At 41.5% G+C, this 14,991-nt stretch overlaps 1 protein-coding gene across 2 annotated transcripts in view; it reads right to left on the reverse strand.

The window, feature by feature from the left end:
* Positions 1-14,991, reverse strand: part of CLIC5 (chloride intracellular channel 5) — an 82,923-nt gene that overhangs the window by 48,963 nt on the left and 18,969 nt on the right. Inside the window, exon 1 of one of the 2 annotated variants that reach the window (XM_065630530.1) lies at positions 11,665-12,015. The exons of the other annotated variant lie outside the window; for it this stretch is intronic. Within the exon in view, the coding sequence (XP_065486602.1) occupies positions 11,665-11,727 (63 nt within the window). The 5' untranslated portion in view covers positions 11,728-12,015. Of the gene's footprint in view, positions 1-11,664; positions 12,016-14,991 lie in introns of those variants that run through there. 2 annotated transcript variants of the gene reach the window in all.

The raw sequence follows: 14,991 nt of genomic DNA on the forward strand, positions 1-14,991 counted from the left end.
GCTCTCGTCTCTGCCCATTTCCTTCTTCCTTCATCTCCCTCAAGGTCTGACCTGTCCTGCCCATCACTCAGAGCCCTGGCCAAGCCAGCATCTGCTCAGCCTTTGGATGCCCTTCCCAAGTCTGGCCCTTGTACATCCAGACAAAGATAAGCATTTCTATTTAACCTCCACCCAAACTGATCGCATCCCATTATCACACCCAGGACACCAAGAGATATTTGGAGACACACAAGCAGTCTCTGACCAGTTTGTGCTGTCTTTCAGAGACACGGAAATCAAAGATTTGTTCTGTGCTTGAGCCAAGCCCTGTTCTGGTTTGTCAAGACATTCCCCCCCTTGCAATGCCTTCCAGGTTTGTAGATTTTATGGCTTGTTCTTTCCTTTATTCACTCAACTATATGTGTTTCCTTCCAGTACATCTAGTCTTGATCTGAACCAGAAGAAGAAAGGACACGACTTCCTTGGTGGTTCATCGCAATGGTTAATCACCTTTACAGTTACCAGCAAGCTTATTTCCAGATGGATTATATCTGACCTTAACTATTAGTACGTCTTGTTGTACTTGTTACCACTATGTTAAAAAGCCCCTTACAGATACATTTATTATTACGGTCAAGTGACATCTGGACTTTTTACTTAAATGAGAAAGACTGCCTAAAGGATGGCAATCTTACATATTTTTTAAGCTTTAAAATTATTCTTCTCTACATCTTTTCCAATGTCATGACACACATTACCTCTGTGTGCATCTAAGATAGCAGCCAAAAGATAATTTAAACCTTGACCCCTCCCTACTAACAGCAAAGGAAACAAAATTTAAAAGCATACTTGTGACTAGTATAATTTGTGTATTTATTACTGGAATATTTACTGTGAACTACTAAGCAGGTGTGGCATACGATCACTGAATCATTCATGCTAAGTGTTGTACAAAAAACCAAAAGACACGAGAACTATGCCTAAAGGATGGAGCACAGGACCAGAAGGATGTTCTTGAACGTTGGGGACAGACTTTTTAGCAGGGCCTGTTGTGATAGGACGAGTGGTGGTGGTTTTAAACCAGAAGAGGGGAGATTCAGGTCAGACATGAGGAAGAAATTTTTTACGGTGAGGGTGGTGAAACACTGGTCCAGGTTGGCCAGAGAGGTGGTGGATGCCCCATCCCTGGAGACATCCCAGGCCAGGCTGGACGGGGCTCTGAGCAACCTGAGCTGGTGCAGATGTCCCTGCTCATGGCAGGGCTGGCACTGGATGACCTTTGAAGGTCCCTTCCAACCCAAACCTTTCTATAATTCTATGACCTCCTGGCACAAGGCCACCGCTTCTCAGCTTCTGCACCTGGACAGTGCTGACCATGACCGTAAAGCACTTCGGAATTGCTCTAAAAAAACTGTATTTTTTTATCTCAGGGACTGGATTTTGCAAAGAGAATCATGTTCCTAGACGGCTGCCAAAGCATGGAGCAGCGTGCACAGCCGCCTTTGCAGAACTGGGGTCTAAGTATGATTAATAGGTATCAGCATCCAGGAAGGTTATAGATTTTTCTATTTAAAAAAAAAATAAATAAAGAGAAAAAAAAAGGCAACTGCTAAACATTTAAATCCTATGCTATACTATCTTTTCTGAATTGCAGACAGTTAAAGTCATAGAATCATAGAACACTTTGGGTTGGAAGGGACCTTTAAAGGTCATTCAGTCCAAACCCCGAGTTGTTGAGCTTAGCTGTCCGGTGTTTTTTGAGTTGGAGCATTCATCTCTATGGATGAACTCCACTGCTAGCCTGCAGCAGCACACACTCTTTGGAGGTGATTAGCCCTTTTCCAAACAGCAGACATTACAATTATTAGGCTTCATTAGTAGCAGAAGTTAGAAATTTTTATATGTGCTTTGGCATCTCTTCACCGTTAAGAGAAAGGGAAACTAAAAACATACCTAAACCAAGCAAACTTCTTTTGTGTGTGAACTTCATTCCCACAGGTATTAACACATGAAATACTGGTGAATGGAGAATTAAGTCATGACATTTTTTTCTTAGTCCAAAGGAAACTAACAAATGCAAGAAAAGCAAGAAAAATAGTCAAGAAATGCCTTTTATGCAGCCTGACTTACATGAGGAGAGGAAAAAAAAATACTGTTATCATATATAAGCTTTGCAAGTTTTAAATGTGTGAAATTTAAGTTTTGTAGAACTTACAGAAAACTAAAATCAGCTTTGGCCTTGAATATTAGGCTTTGACCATTTTTATTACCTTTTGCATCAAGTGCATACAGGTGAATACCATGGGCTTCTGTCATCTGTTCTGTTCACAAAATTAGTGACTATCAAGAATGAACATTTAGAAGAGCAAACTGTCACTATTTCGGCAACCTCATCCTTTATGCCAAAGTAGCTGTAGCAGGGATACGTTCAACTCCTAATTTCCTACAGAAGCATAAATAAATCATTACAACACAACTGTCCTGAAATATGTCTCAACCAGTGCTTTATCTCAGTTTTATGCAGAGTTGTCAAAAATACATATAAAGGAGATATTTCAACATCTTTTAGCAACCAGGTACATGGGAAAAGAATTGGAGAAGCACCTGAGCTCCAGATTTACAACACCTCTTCGATAGAAGTTGAACCAGGGTACCCTGGGGACCAAGACAGAAATCATGGAGATTAGGACACTGGTATAAATTTATGAGTCTGAATGCTTGTGAGAGCAAGCAGAAAAAAGCAGAGAACTGGAAAAAGAAAGCAGCTTGAATGAAGCTCCCCATTGCTCCGCTATCTGGCTGGGCACAGCACGGTGCTATAACACGGCTGCACAAGCTCTGCTCATGTCCTGATGCTTTATAAAGCATCCAACAGCCCCTACCTGAGAGCAGAAAAAACGTCCAATTTCCTCTGGATTGATTTCTTTTATGTTCAGGAAATAAACATTTTCGATATACTTTGTTAGGAGACAGTTCTACATCAGAGGCCTGACCCCACCACAGATTTCTCTTCTATTCTAAGCAGTGTTCAGGATGCCGTGCTGGGAATAAGAGTGAAGAATATTCCCCGCTCTCACAATGTGTCCACAGCTGGTGGAGAAGGACTAGTATCAGCATTTTTTCAAGGTGAGGAGGGCCTGAATATCTTGCCTGGGGTCACTGAAGAAGGCAGAAGAGCAAAAAAGCAAATAAAGCCTCCCAAGAACTTGGGTGGTAACCCATATATTACTGAACTTAACAAGTTTCAGAATTTGCACGACAGGACCTTTTTATACTTGGATTAGAGCTCGACAACAACAACAACAGAAAAAAAAATCAGAATTTCCACCTGGCGGGAACCGTGGATTTTGCTATGTATTAAGATAAAGTGTTGAAACACTGAATGAAAAGTCAAAAATATGTTGATTTGGATTTTGACAACACTTGGAGCCATTTTAACACGGCAAAATTTTGCTACGGTGTGTTACAGAATGGTATCTCAGATGATTCGTGTCCCAGACTTTTTTCTGAGTTCAGCTTCTCTTATGATATTGCAGCCACACAATTTCTGTCACTGAATCAAAGAGGAATCTGTGTCATACCATGGAAGATCCACTTCAGCCAGCGAAAACCACCATTTAAAAAGGATACATATAGAACGGTAAAATCATAAACACTTTAAAGCATAGGTTATGAAATTATTATAGAGAGGGACAGAATAATACTCATTTACAAAGAATCATTTAATTTAACGGAGTCAGAGAAAACACCCTATGGACCTGTTCTACCTTTATGTGTGAACTTGCAATCAAGTTGCGTAGCAAATAGCAACGACATGCTGTAAATGTAATCAGTTACAGAAAGTTCTACCCTTAGGTATCATTAGATAAAATTACTGGCTTTGGATCTTCAAAACACAGCTGAATATATTTTGAATTACTTTTGTTCCACTGTAATAATTTCCAACTCTTAAGTCTAATACAAAAATATCATGCTAGGAATATATGATGCTGATTAAACTCATCAGACCTACAAAAATTGAATCTTTTTCACTAGTAGCTCCAGACATACATACGCATATCACTGTTATTGCACCTAGATGAGTTTTACTGTATGTCAGCAATACAAAAGTGCAAACAAAAGGGTCAAGGAAAGAAAAGGAGTAAGCATCTATTTTGGACTTTGTCAGTGTTAAACTTTACTGTGTCAAACAAACCACTTGAAGCTATTTTCAAAATACCTACTATGGCACTTGGAGTACCTGCTCTCATTTCCTAGTTCACGTAAGATTTATAGATTTGAATACGGCAGGAATCTAATGCACAAAACCAAACCCTTCCTCATTCCAACTGATTCTCCCTATGCCTTTGAGTCAGCCATTGCTGGGGAAAACAAACAAACAAACTATAATTGAAACCTTCTTTTATCCATGTATATAACTAACACACAAACTTATAGCCCTTTAACATCTTACGCTACTAAAAAAGACTAATTCGAAGTCTTCTACCAGAGCTCTTAGCTGCAAAATGGAAATACTATAATAGTTTTGTGTTAGCTCTTTGTGGCATTGCTGGCATTATTTTGCCGATATCTGCCAGATTTTGAAGAATGAGGTGTCGTGCAAGCAATAAGTAATATTGCTGCTGTAATGATCAATATGTTATCCTAAACAATACTTACACAGCCTTCAATTAAAATATATTCGACATAGGCAGGTGAACTAATACACTAACATTTAGCTTTGGAGCACAGGCAGACGTACTTCCTACTGGCTCTCTTGGAAAGGATCCCTGTATATTTTTGGGATGCTATGTCAAACGATCTCTGTGACATTTGCTGTTCTGGAACAGCCACAGCAGAGCCTTATATTGCCAATAAAAGTTTCCTGGGGACACTTACTGGAGCTTCACTGTCATCGCTGAACCATGACACAACAACCTGTGAGTCTGATGAGGTGTGTGCTACCAGAGATGGGAACAGAGCTGATAGCAGCTAAACATAGAGCACCCAGGGGATACCGGTGGCTATTTGTGAGTACAAGCAATAATAATTAGGAATATCACCAGTTCCTCATGGCAGAATTAAAATACTGTATTTACGTGACTATGCGGCTCAGAAAAGCTGGAATAAAGGAAGGAGTTAGTAGGTGGAGTTTAAACAAGATCTCAAATGTACTAAAGCTGGACTAAGTCTATCGCCACAGAACTCAGCAGTACAAACCTGACTGGCTTTTATGGCCAGTCCATATGGGATGTGACCCATCCTGAATGTTTCTGAAGCCTTAGCCATTCAAATTATGGATCTCATGTATAAAGGCATTTAAAGAAATAAAGTCTATGCATATTCAACAAAGCATTTGAATACGTTTCATTTTAATCAGATGGTTTGGTCACAATTACCATATATATCGATGCCATCGAGTTCAATAAAAAACAAGTAGTCACAGCTATTTATATGAGGGGAAAACAACCAAACCATGGCAGATGAAGGTGTTATTTGCCTTTAGCTATAAACGAATGATTAGGTCATGAACTTAGGCAGGAGACATAGTTGAAAATCCTCCCTTAACTTGAGATTCAGTTTCCCAAGCAATCCTAAAAGCATTTCAGACTGGGCTCAAGGTGGCAGGGGTTGTGATTATTTCCCTGCCAAGTACTTTTATAAATTTGGCCTGCTTAAACTATTCACTGCCCATCTCTAATATTCCCACCAATGAGGCACTTGTCTTGACGCAAAACACAATCTGCAAATGCTCAGAGAGAAAACAGACACACAGACATACAGACTCTGGGTTGTATAACTAAGGCTAAAGCTTCTTTAAAGTATTGTGTTTCCTCATCACAAGGGAAACCAAGCAACTTGTAATTTTAAAACATTTGCTAGGCAGCTATTTGTTTACTTATTGAATTGTTTCCTTTTACCAATATAAGATTAAAGCAGAATTAGATCTTGCCAAGATGGTTGATTTTCCCTTGACTATTCTTTTTATTATTTTATTGAAAACGCTTAATAAAAAAGACCAGAGAGTTAACTATCAATCCAGGCAGCATTTTCACCAATTTAGCTGGCTCTCTAGTGGAGTTACTATTAATTTATGATTCAAATTTAGGAGGCCTGACTCTCTTCTTGAGCACATTTTATATATATACATATATACATACATATAATATATATGGTTGGACTCAATGATCCTGAGAGTCTCTTTCAACCCAAATGATTCTATGATTCTATAAACTCTATGGGCTTCAACCCAGTCATTCCTGATTCAGAAAGATCTAAACAAGATAGGAACCAAGCCAGAATTACTCTGAAACACCCGAGTCCCCCTGCATGGAGCTTATGAAACACGCTTATAGATGTTTAAAAGACCCAGTAAAACTATTTTCCTCCCAGTATATCTGTTGGTGTCTGGACTACCGGTAAGCCTTGTATATTTGGTAACCTTAATACCAATGCACAATGCTGGTGTGCTAGAAGAGGAGACTTAAGGCTGCTGATCGTACACTGTCTCATCAAAACAAGTTTGGAAGAGACATGAGCTGTGGTGCCCATCGTCTGCTCGACAGCTCCTAATGGATCCAGAATAACCCCTCGTGTTCAGGCCACTAGGGTGCCTATGTCCCTCTCAAAACGTGAAAACCTTGGCCAACCACATAACCAAGGATCCAAAAAAATGTTATTGTGAGTCTTGGACCAACAGACAGGTTGAACCAGATGTTTCAGTATCATTATTCTTCCTTGTGTTTTTCTCTCTTTGTTATTTCCTCTTTACCTAGAAAATTTTGCTGAACTTAGGAGTGATTCTGCACGGAAGCCAAAAGCTGAGCTCATAATAGCCGGTAAAATACCCACACTTCTCAAGAAATGGGAATGAACTGTGTATCTTCCAGATCTGGTTGATTTCTACTCATCATAAAATACTTCTCAAGGGCATTCTATGAATCAAATAGATTACAGAGCCTGTATTGTTATAATGGGTTTAAAAGGTTCCTGTCAAGTTGTCTCTCCCAGTTCGTAAAGCCATTATTGGTTTTGATAACCATGAAAATCTGAAACTGAAATCAGTTTTCTTATCAGAGTGACTCTCTAACCTGAAGACCACAAAAGCCTTAATAGCAGGGAATGATTGTTTGTACCAGGAGCAAGTAACATTTTTATTGATACCTTCCTTTAAGGCTACACTGCAGCAGTCCACCAAAATCCAAACCAGGGTTACTTTGAAATCACCCTTTGGCAGAGACAACTGTAAAACAAACAAATCCAGAAAATGCACAAAAATAAATCCCAGGGTGCATAAAAATCTTGCATGTCCCTGGGACAACTTCTGGGATAATTCTGTCCAAAGGAGAGGAGAAGTGCAGCTATGACCTCCCGAGAGCACCAGCTCCTGGTGCTCACTAAATCCGCAGGATGACTTATGACTTCTTTGTCCTGGACAGCCAGGCTGTCCCACTTCAGGGACAGTAAGACTGGTACCAAATCTTGCCGTTACTTTTAAACATACTCCTAACAGACCACTAAAACTCTCCAAAATGAGACCATTGGAGATGACGAAGGGCTCACAGGAGGTTCCTGGCCTGTTCGCTGCACCAGGAGTCCACGAGTGTACAAGGACTGAGCTCTTTGTGACAATCCTCTAATGAGAAATGACTGCCAGGCACCCTACAAATCCTTGGATGCTGTTGGTCCTTGCACCTGACCTTGGCTGGTACCGTACCCTGAGATGCTGCAAACACACCGTCACTGTGCCCGGTCATGCACAACACTCAGCTCCTAATGGGAGGAACGGGCTGAGAGCGTTTGGGGCATTTTATGCCTTTATGCCTTTATTGAGGCAGAAATACAGTCAATGCATAGAATCACAGAATCATTTTGGTTGTAAAAGACCCTCAAGATCATCTAGTCCAATTGTTAATCCAACACTAGCACTAAACCATGTCCTTAAAAACCCTCATCTACACTTCTCTTCAACACCTCTAGGGATGCCTGAGTCAGTGAGTGTGGAAGCTCAAGGCCTCTGAAAGGTCTCTCTTGCTTCTTATATTTGCAAACACCTTCATGTTTTCGCTGGGTGGGTGTTTGGTGTGACTGCAGTTGAACACTTTGTGAAGTAAAACCTCACACATTACAAGCAAAAACCTCTTGCACATCTGAGCTGATGAACATATCCAGAATATTAATCACCCAATACCACAATGACTCCTTGCAGAAATAACTGTCTGCCAACCCACTACTCATTCTCCTACTACCATGACGATACTACCATCTTTTGATTGTCAGAAACATGGATTAACACTTGTTATAGAGTATTTCTAAAGCAGGAGGATTTTTTTAAATCGAGTGTACTTTGGACCATTTGTGTGGTTTGTTTGCTTTCTAGACTGCGCTCATTCTGAGCAATGCAAATAGACAGTTGTACCCTCAAGTTTTGGTTGTTTTATAAGTATAAAACCTATTGCCCTTCAGATTAAGTTTCTAGAATTCAGGCATCACTCTAATTCTGAAACTCAGGGGACATATATCCAAACACCTGTTTCCACTGAAAACAGAAAGAAGCCATACATTTCTGTGGTCCTCCAATATGGATTTTAGTAGTCTCTACATAAAAAGAGCACCATTTCAGTTTAGTTATTATGTTCAAGTATACAGGTGCAAGGCTGCCAGAAAAAAAGCGCTAAATATACCTTCCATCAGGGTGTCATTTATCCAGAAGCACTTTGCTTCTCCGGTACACAAAGAATTAAAATTAACCTCGGTTACAACCAGCTGGGTTAAGCACAGAGCAAACGCGACCTTCCGATGCTCATTTTCCCAAAGCTGCTGCTGCCAGTGTCTCGTGCTACCACACATCCAACTTTTTTTTTTTTTTTCTGGCAGGCTCTTCCAAATCCTCGTCAAACAAGTTTAGAGAAGGAAATGCTGCTCCGGAGTTTCAGTGTTCACAAAAGGCTTACACAGGTGGACCTCACGGCTCCTCAGCTCTGCCCCATCCCACCATCACTCTGCTCGTGTCCCGCCCCAGATTTTAGCGACGGGGGGTGAATCTGAAATAAGTGTCTTGCAAGAACGAACACACATTCACCAAAAAACCTCACAGATCCAGGTTAGGGCACTGTTAGAAAAAGAGTAAAATGAGTGGGGGTGACAACAAATAGGTGTGATAAGCGGGTAACCTGTCTCTGCTGTCCTGGCAGGAGAGAGCGAACCTGCATTAGGTTACAGCACAGCTCTTTTCTTTACAGCCATCCCTCTCCTTGTCTTTCTAAGGCTCCTGCTCTCCTGGTTGATAAATAGAAAAAGGGAAATAGAGCAATTGTGTAACACCTTTCTTTTTTTAACCTGAGGCAGAAACCGCTTTCATTAGAGACTCTATGGCTGGTGGAAAACAGCCCTTTCTGGCTTATTTGTGCTTGTGGAAGACACAGTTTTCTCCAGGCCACATCTACTGCCCTACATTTTTCTCACTGGTCTCTGCATTTTCTGGCTGTGTGTTCGTTCAAGGATGTAGGGCAGAACTCTTTTCCTTGAGTGAAGTATTAGCTCCACCAAAATCAAATGATGAAACGCTGATTGTCCCCAATGCACCTGTTATTAGAACTTGCCTCAAGTGTGGTCCAGTATATTTAGATTGGCCACTTGCCCCAGCATCTCATACTCATCCAGAAGTTGCCACCTTTCTGTACTTCTTTCCAGTCTTAAAACAGAGCAAGTGCCTTCTCTGCAGACTCTCGCCTGCATCTGCTTTCCTATATATCTCCTCTTACTAATATACTATTCTTTTAAATTAAATGCTCTAGCAAAGTTTTCACCTCTTCGTATTTATGTCATAGGCCCCTATTTTTCTACTTTTGGCTCACCTCTTGTTTAGATGTTCTTCTCTTTTCTATTTTCAACTCCTGAGCTGTATAAATTAATATTCTGGTTACATGATTTACTATACAACTTTTTAGACTTTTAATTACATTAATGGCACTTTTCCAAAACATCAAGAATTGCAATTTTTCAACCTAAATGGAAAGTCTCCAGGAAGATACCAATTAATTCCTTTGCTCTAGCTCTGCAAATTATGAGTTTTATGTGACAGACTCTACGCAATTCTGTAAGATGCATTATGCAGGAAGTCACATTACTAAAAATGTCCTTTCTGGAGTTATAAATCTTCAGGTGATGGCATGGCTCAATTGAATGCAGTGCAGATTTTTTTCCAGTAACTTCGGGATCCAGAACTTCACACAATGAATCTAGGCAATGACCTTCACTTTAACAGCTGATACTGTCGAAGAACTGTATATCACAAACATCCCTATCGGCCTCCATAAAGTTGTGTGGGCACTAAAACATATCTGTAGTTAAAGGTTTGCATTCCAGAATACATTTGTGATGGCGGAGCACCAAAAAAATCCCACTAATCTATTTTTTAGCCCACAAACATCTCCATTAAACTCACTTCAGTAAAAACAATTTGTAGAGGAAAGGTATCAGGATGTCTGGACCCATGCAGGTCCTTTTTTAATACATTAAGCTCTACTGGGCAGTTATGAACCAGGAATTCTTGTAAAATCAGTTGGTGCTGGCTCGGTCAGAAAGGCTGGAGCTGAACTGACGGGTTTTGGAAGATGCGTGAAGAGACCACGTGTACACACTGTGGATGTGGCTGACATTTCAACGTACAGCCCAAAATATCCATCAGGGAGTACAAAGCAATTATACACCCTCAACTTGACAGAAGGGAGGGGCTGGAATTTGCTTTCCCAATAATTCAGTCCTCTGTTCGCAAAGGGCCTGATATAACTCCTTCATATTAATAATAATCCTATTGATTTACAGGGATGGTTTAGGCTCAGAAAGGCCAAACACCTGCATTTTATATGGCGATACTGGATTTCAGCCTCGATGTACACAGGGGCTTTGAAACATGCTCTGAACATCAAAAAATCTGAGCTCTTCACTGGGACACAGTTTGCATGAAGTTTGCTATTAATAAGGTTATATGTGTAAGTGGTTTGAACCATGCCACTGATTTTAATGGTAAGATTTTCATAGCCCAAGACCAACAGGGGTACCCAATTTGAAACATTCTGAAATCCTACCTATAGCAGGTATACTTCTTTTTCTACATTCTCATTAAATCAGTTTTTGTTCTCAGTTACTCTTGTATTAAACCAGAATGAGCTTCAGGCTGAAGAAATGGAGAGTAAAAACTAATTCAGTTTTCATTTTTCTAGAGAAAAAAAAAAAAAGTATTGCAGAAAATAGTCAGAAGACTGCCGGTTTATCTCAATCCTTTTTGTTTTATAATCTGTAAGCATTTAAGACCTGACAGCCTCTGCCAAGGTACCGCATCATGGTACCCCTCGGCTCTTCATGCTTTCTTCCCAAAAACGAAGAAGGAAGTCAGGATTCTTAATGAAAAACCTGACAATCTGAAGTTAGGACACAGCACATTGCAGGCAGCAGGCTAAGAATAAAAGGATAAACTCACGAGGAGAGAAATAACGATAAAATACAGGAACTCTGCGACTCCCTCTGCAATGTTATCTAATTCTAATGTCACAAAGAAGAAAGCAGAGTGAACGTGTGTGCAGGAGATAACGGGCTGTCAAAGCGCCGCTCCCGCTCAGCGCCAGAAAATTAAAGTTTGATTATTCAGTAGCAGCCGAGCCGATCCCAGAGTCACGCCGGGGTCCAGTTCACAGCGCAACTTACCTTCACAAAGAGCTCGATTTCAGGGTCCTTTCCCTCCCCGTTCACGGGAACAGAGTCTGTCATTTTTCACCCCCAAGACCACCAGACGATCTCCTACTTTTAAGTGGCAAAAAAATGAGGTTTGAACTGCACGGCGGGCAGGTTTCCCTTCCGAACAGCTCTCGCAAAGCTTTTAAAACATTGTTTGTAACGCTAAAGCTGGTAACTAGCAGAGAAAACAAGTTTGCAGCTTAATAAAAAAATAATAATAGTTTCCAAAAAATAATAAAAAAAAAAAGGCAGCAGAGAAGTAGTCCCTGTTACGGCCGTGTAGCTCTTCAGAGCAACAAGTGCAGCCGTGCTCTGGTACCGTATCCTCATCTGTCAGAGCTGTCGTTCTCACCGCCTGCCCAAAATAGCCCAGAGCATAAAACAAGAGGGTGGGGTTAACTCACAGGGGAGGAGACAAAGCTCCTGGTACCTACGGCAGGATCAGGCTCTGAGCAAATAGTTCTGCTCTTCCCCGTTTTCAGCATTTCTCTTTGTTCCCTCCCTTATTCTACAGCTGGTTTCATTGCTTTAAGCAGCAGTGGTGGTTTTTTCCTTCTTTTCTGAAGGGTGTGCATCCTACTTCTGACTGTTCAAAATCCTGATATTGCTATTGTTAAGAACAGTGAGGGAAAAAGAGCCTCATTTCTTCACCCTGGCTGTGCCAGGAGTGTGCAGAAAAGCCAAGCCCTGCCTCGGCGAAAACCCCCGTGTGCGGTACAAAACGGTACAGAAGCGAAAACTCAATACTTTTAGGTGAGAAAAGCACCCGTGGTGCCACCACTCCTGGTAGAGTTCAGGAGCAGAGGGACGGGAATGGGGTTATGCGGGAGCACTGATTGATTCAGGGCCCTGACTTTTATTTTCCTAAAATATTTGGGTCCCATAACTATTTCTCAGCGTGTCCCTCGTAGTGCTGGTTGTAGAGGGGGGACAGGAGAGTGACGATGCGCTGGGACGGAGTGTGGAAGGAAACTTTTATGGTTCTCAGCTTGCTGTTGACATACTGTCGTCATGTATACTCCCTTCTTCACCCTGCATTCCTCGCGTGACTCAGAGGTCACCACAGCCCTCAGAGGTGGCAGAAGACAGAAAAAGACCTGACACAGCTAAAAGGTGAGGAGGAAGGGAGTGCTGGTACAGATGGGAGAGCAGGCGAAGACAAAGGGGTTGGGTGGGACCTTCTCCTCACGGCCATCACTGCCTGGAGGGACTGGCTACCTTCGTGTCCTGGTCCCTGCACCTCCTGCTCATGTTTGGGGACCCCCACAGCTCCGGCTCGCAGGCGGTTGGCAGCTCGCACCACCAGACAGGAGCATTTTCACCTTCTCTTTAGCCTGGAGAAACGGAGAATGAGGAGAGACCTTCTCGCTCTCTACAACTACCCGAAAGGAGGTTGTAGCATGGAGGGGGTTGGTCTCTTCTCCTGAGTAACAAGTGATAGGACAAGAGGAAATGGCCTCAAGTTGCACCAGGGGAGGTTTAGATTGGTATTAGGAAAAATTTCTGCACAGAAAGTGCTGTCAGGCATTGGAACAGGCTGCCCAGGGCAGTGGTGGAGTCACCATCCCTGGAGGGGTTTAAAAGACGCGTAGACGAGGTTCTTAGGGACATGGTTTAGTGCCAGAGTTAGGTTATGGTTGGACTGGATGATCTTGAGGGTCTCTTCCAACAAAAACGATTCTATGATTCTATGACACAGAGAGGCCTTTTGGGTATGGTTTTGACATGATCAAACATCCACCTTTCCTGAAAATGCCCTAGCTGTGCATTTTTGTGATGTTCAACTCCCACACGTGACCCCTGGGCACTTGACCCAGGTCCAGGGTAGCAGCAGTGAACATCTCCCAGGCTTCTGGGTGAGCTTGACAGGAATTTCCCACAACAGCTGCTTCATGTGCACTCCATGAAGCACTGTAATGGTTAACAAGTGAATCTCATTACGCCGTTGTAACTGTAATTACAACATAATCAACATTATAATTAGTGTAGAAGTCTGCTTATGGTTTTTAGATCTAATTAGCACTCATTCAAATAACTGCAAGGTTAACTATAAGAGAATTAAGTGTTATTACTCATTTGATTTCAAATTTTTACATGTAGTTTTTGGACTAGGCACATTAATTACCAAACATTTATAGGATAATTATTCTTAGGCCTACCGGCAAAATTCCAAGGGGTTAAGTGTACTTACATGTGGCAAAAAGAATCACTGCGTTGTAATTATATATTACAGTTATAAAAGCCTGCCAAAAATGCAAGTGTAGTTACCATATCTCTAAAATGCATCCCTAAATAATATATTATCAGCTATATGCTTATAAGCTTTTGGTTTTGCTGAGAAATTGTTTTGCTTTAGCACCTCATGTGATGACATGATTTCTCTAATGAGGGCTCCTGGAAACATTGGGAAGTGGGTCATCTTGACTGAGGTTACCGGTTCCTCCGGACTCGTTGAAAACACTGTTTTGACATAGGCAAGAGCTTTGAACAATTTATATCACAGAAGTGTAAATACCAGCTCTGGAAGAAGAAAATACTGCCAGCTATGATAACAGTAAAGAGGCAATCCTGCTAATGTGAAACTAAAATGTTAAATAAAATCAGCATTCAAGATATTGGAACTTATTACATGTGATGCATGTGACCTATTTAGATGTCTATTTTAGAATGAAAAAATGTGCCCTAGAAGTGTCTACTTTTTTTCCACTGGTAATAAAGGGACCACAGGGTAACAAGCTCAGATAAAGACATTATAAGTGTTGAACAAATCCTGTTGTAATTATTAAGTAATAGAAATCTGTGGCTTTAGTGTCTGATTTCTACACGTGTCATCTCCCGCTGCAGAAGGTGTGTGTGCCTCGCACTTCTGAAAGTTAAACTCCAGATGTAGCAATTTCAGTACAGATTCGATGCATCAAAACATTTAAATCATTCCTTCCCAATCACTGTCCTGGTTTAGTGGTGTACTACAATTAGTTTGCAAGACAAAGATTATTGTGCCAAGGCTCAGCAAAGCAGAAGAAAACTCTGCAATACAGAGAAAGGGAGTTACGACAACATGAAGCTGTTTCTGTCTTGACCCAGATATAAGCTACGGCAGGAATGGGCCAGGACCCATCTGGTTCAAGGTGCTTCTGGGCAGAAGTGCCCCTGGAAGGTCCCTTCCCTGTCCCCATTCACCCACGAGACACCACTCTGCACCCACCCCCTCACCCAGCACTTGATACGAGGTGCTCCGAGGCTACAGAAGCCGTAGTGTGAATGCCACACATCTGGTGTTCCAGCTGTGCTTGTAGG

This window comes from Caloenas nicobarica, chromosome 3, assembly GCF_036013445.1.
Source record: "Caloenas nicobarica isolate bCalNic1 chromosome 3, bCalNic1.hap1, whole genome shotgun sequence".
In the NCBI taxonomy this organism is placed as follows: domain Eukaryota; kingdom Metazoa; phylum Chordata; class Aves; order Columbiformes; family Columbidae; genus Caloenas; species Caloenas nicobarica.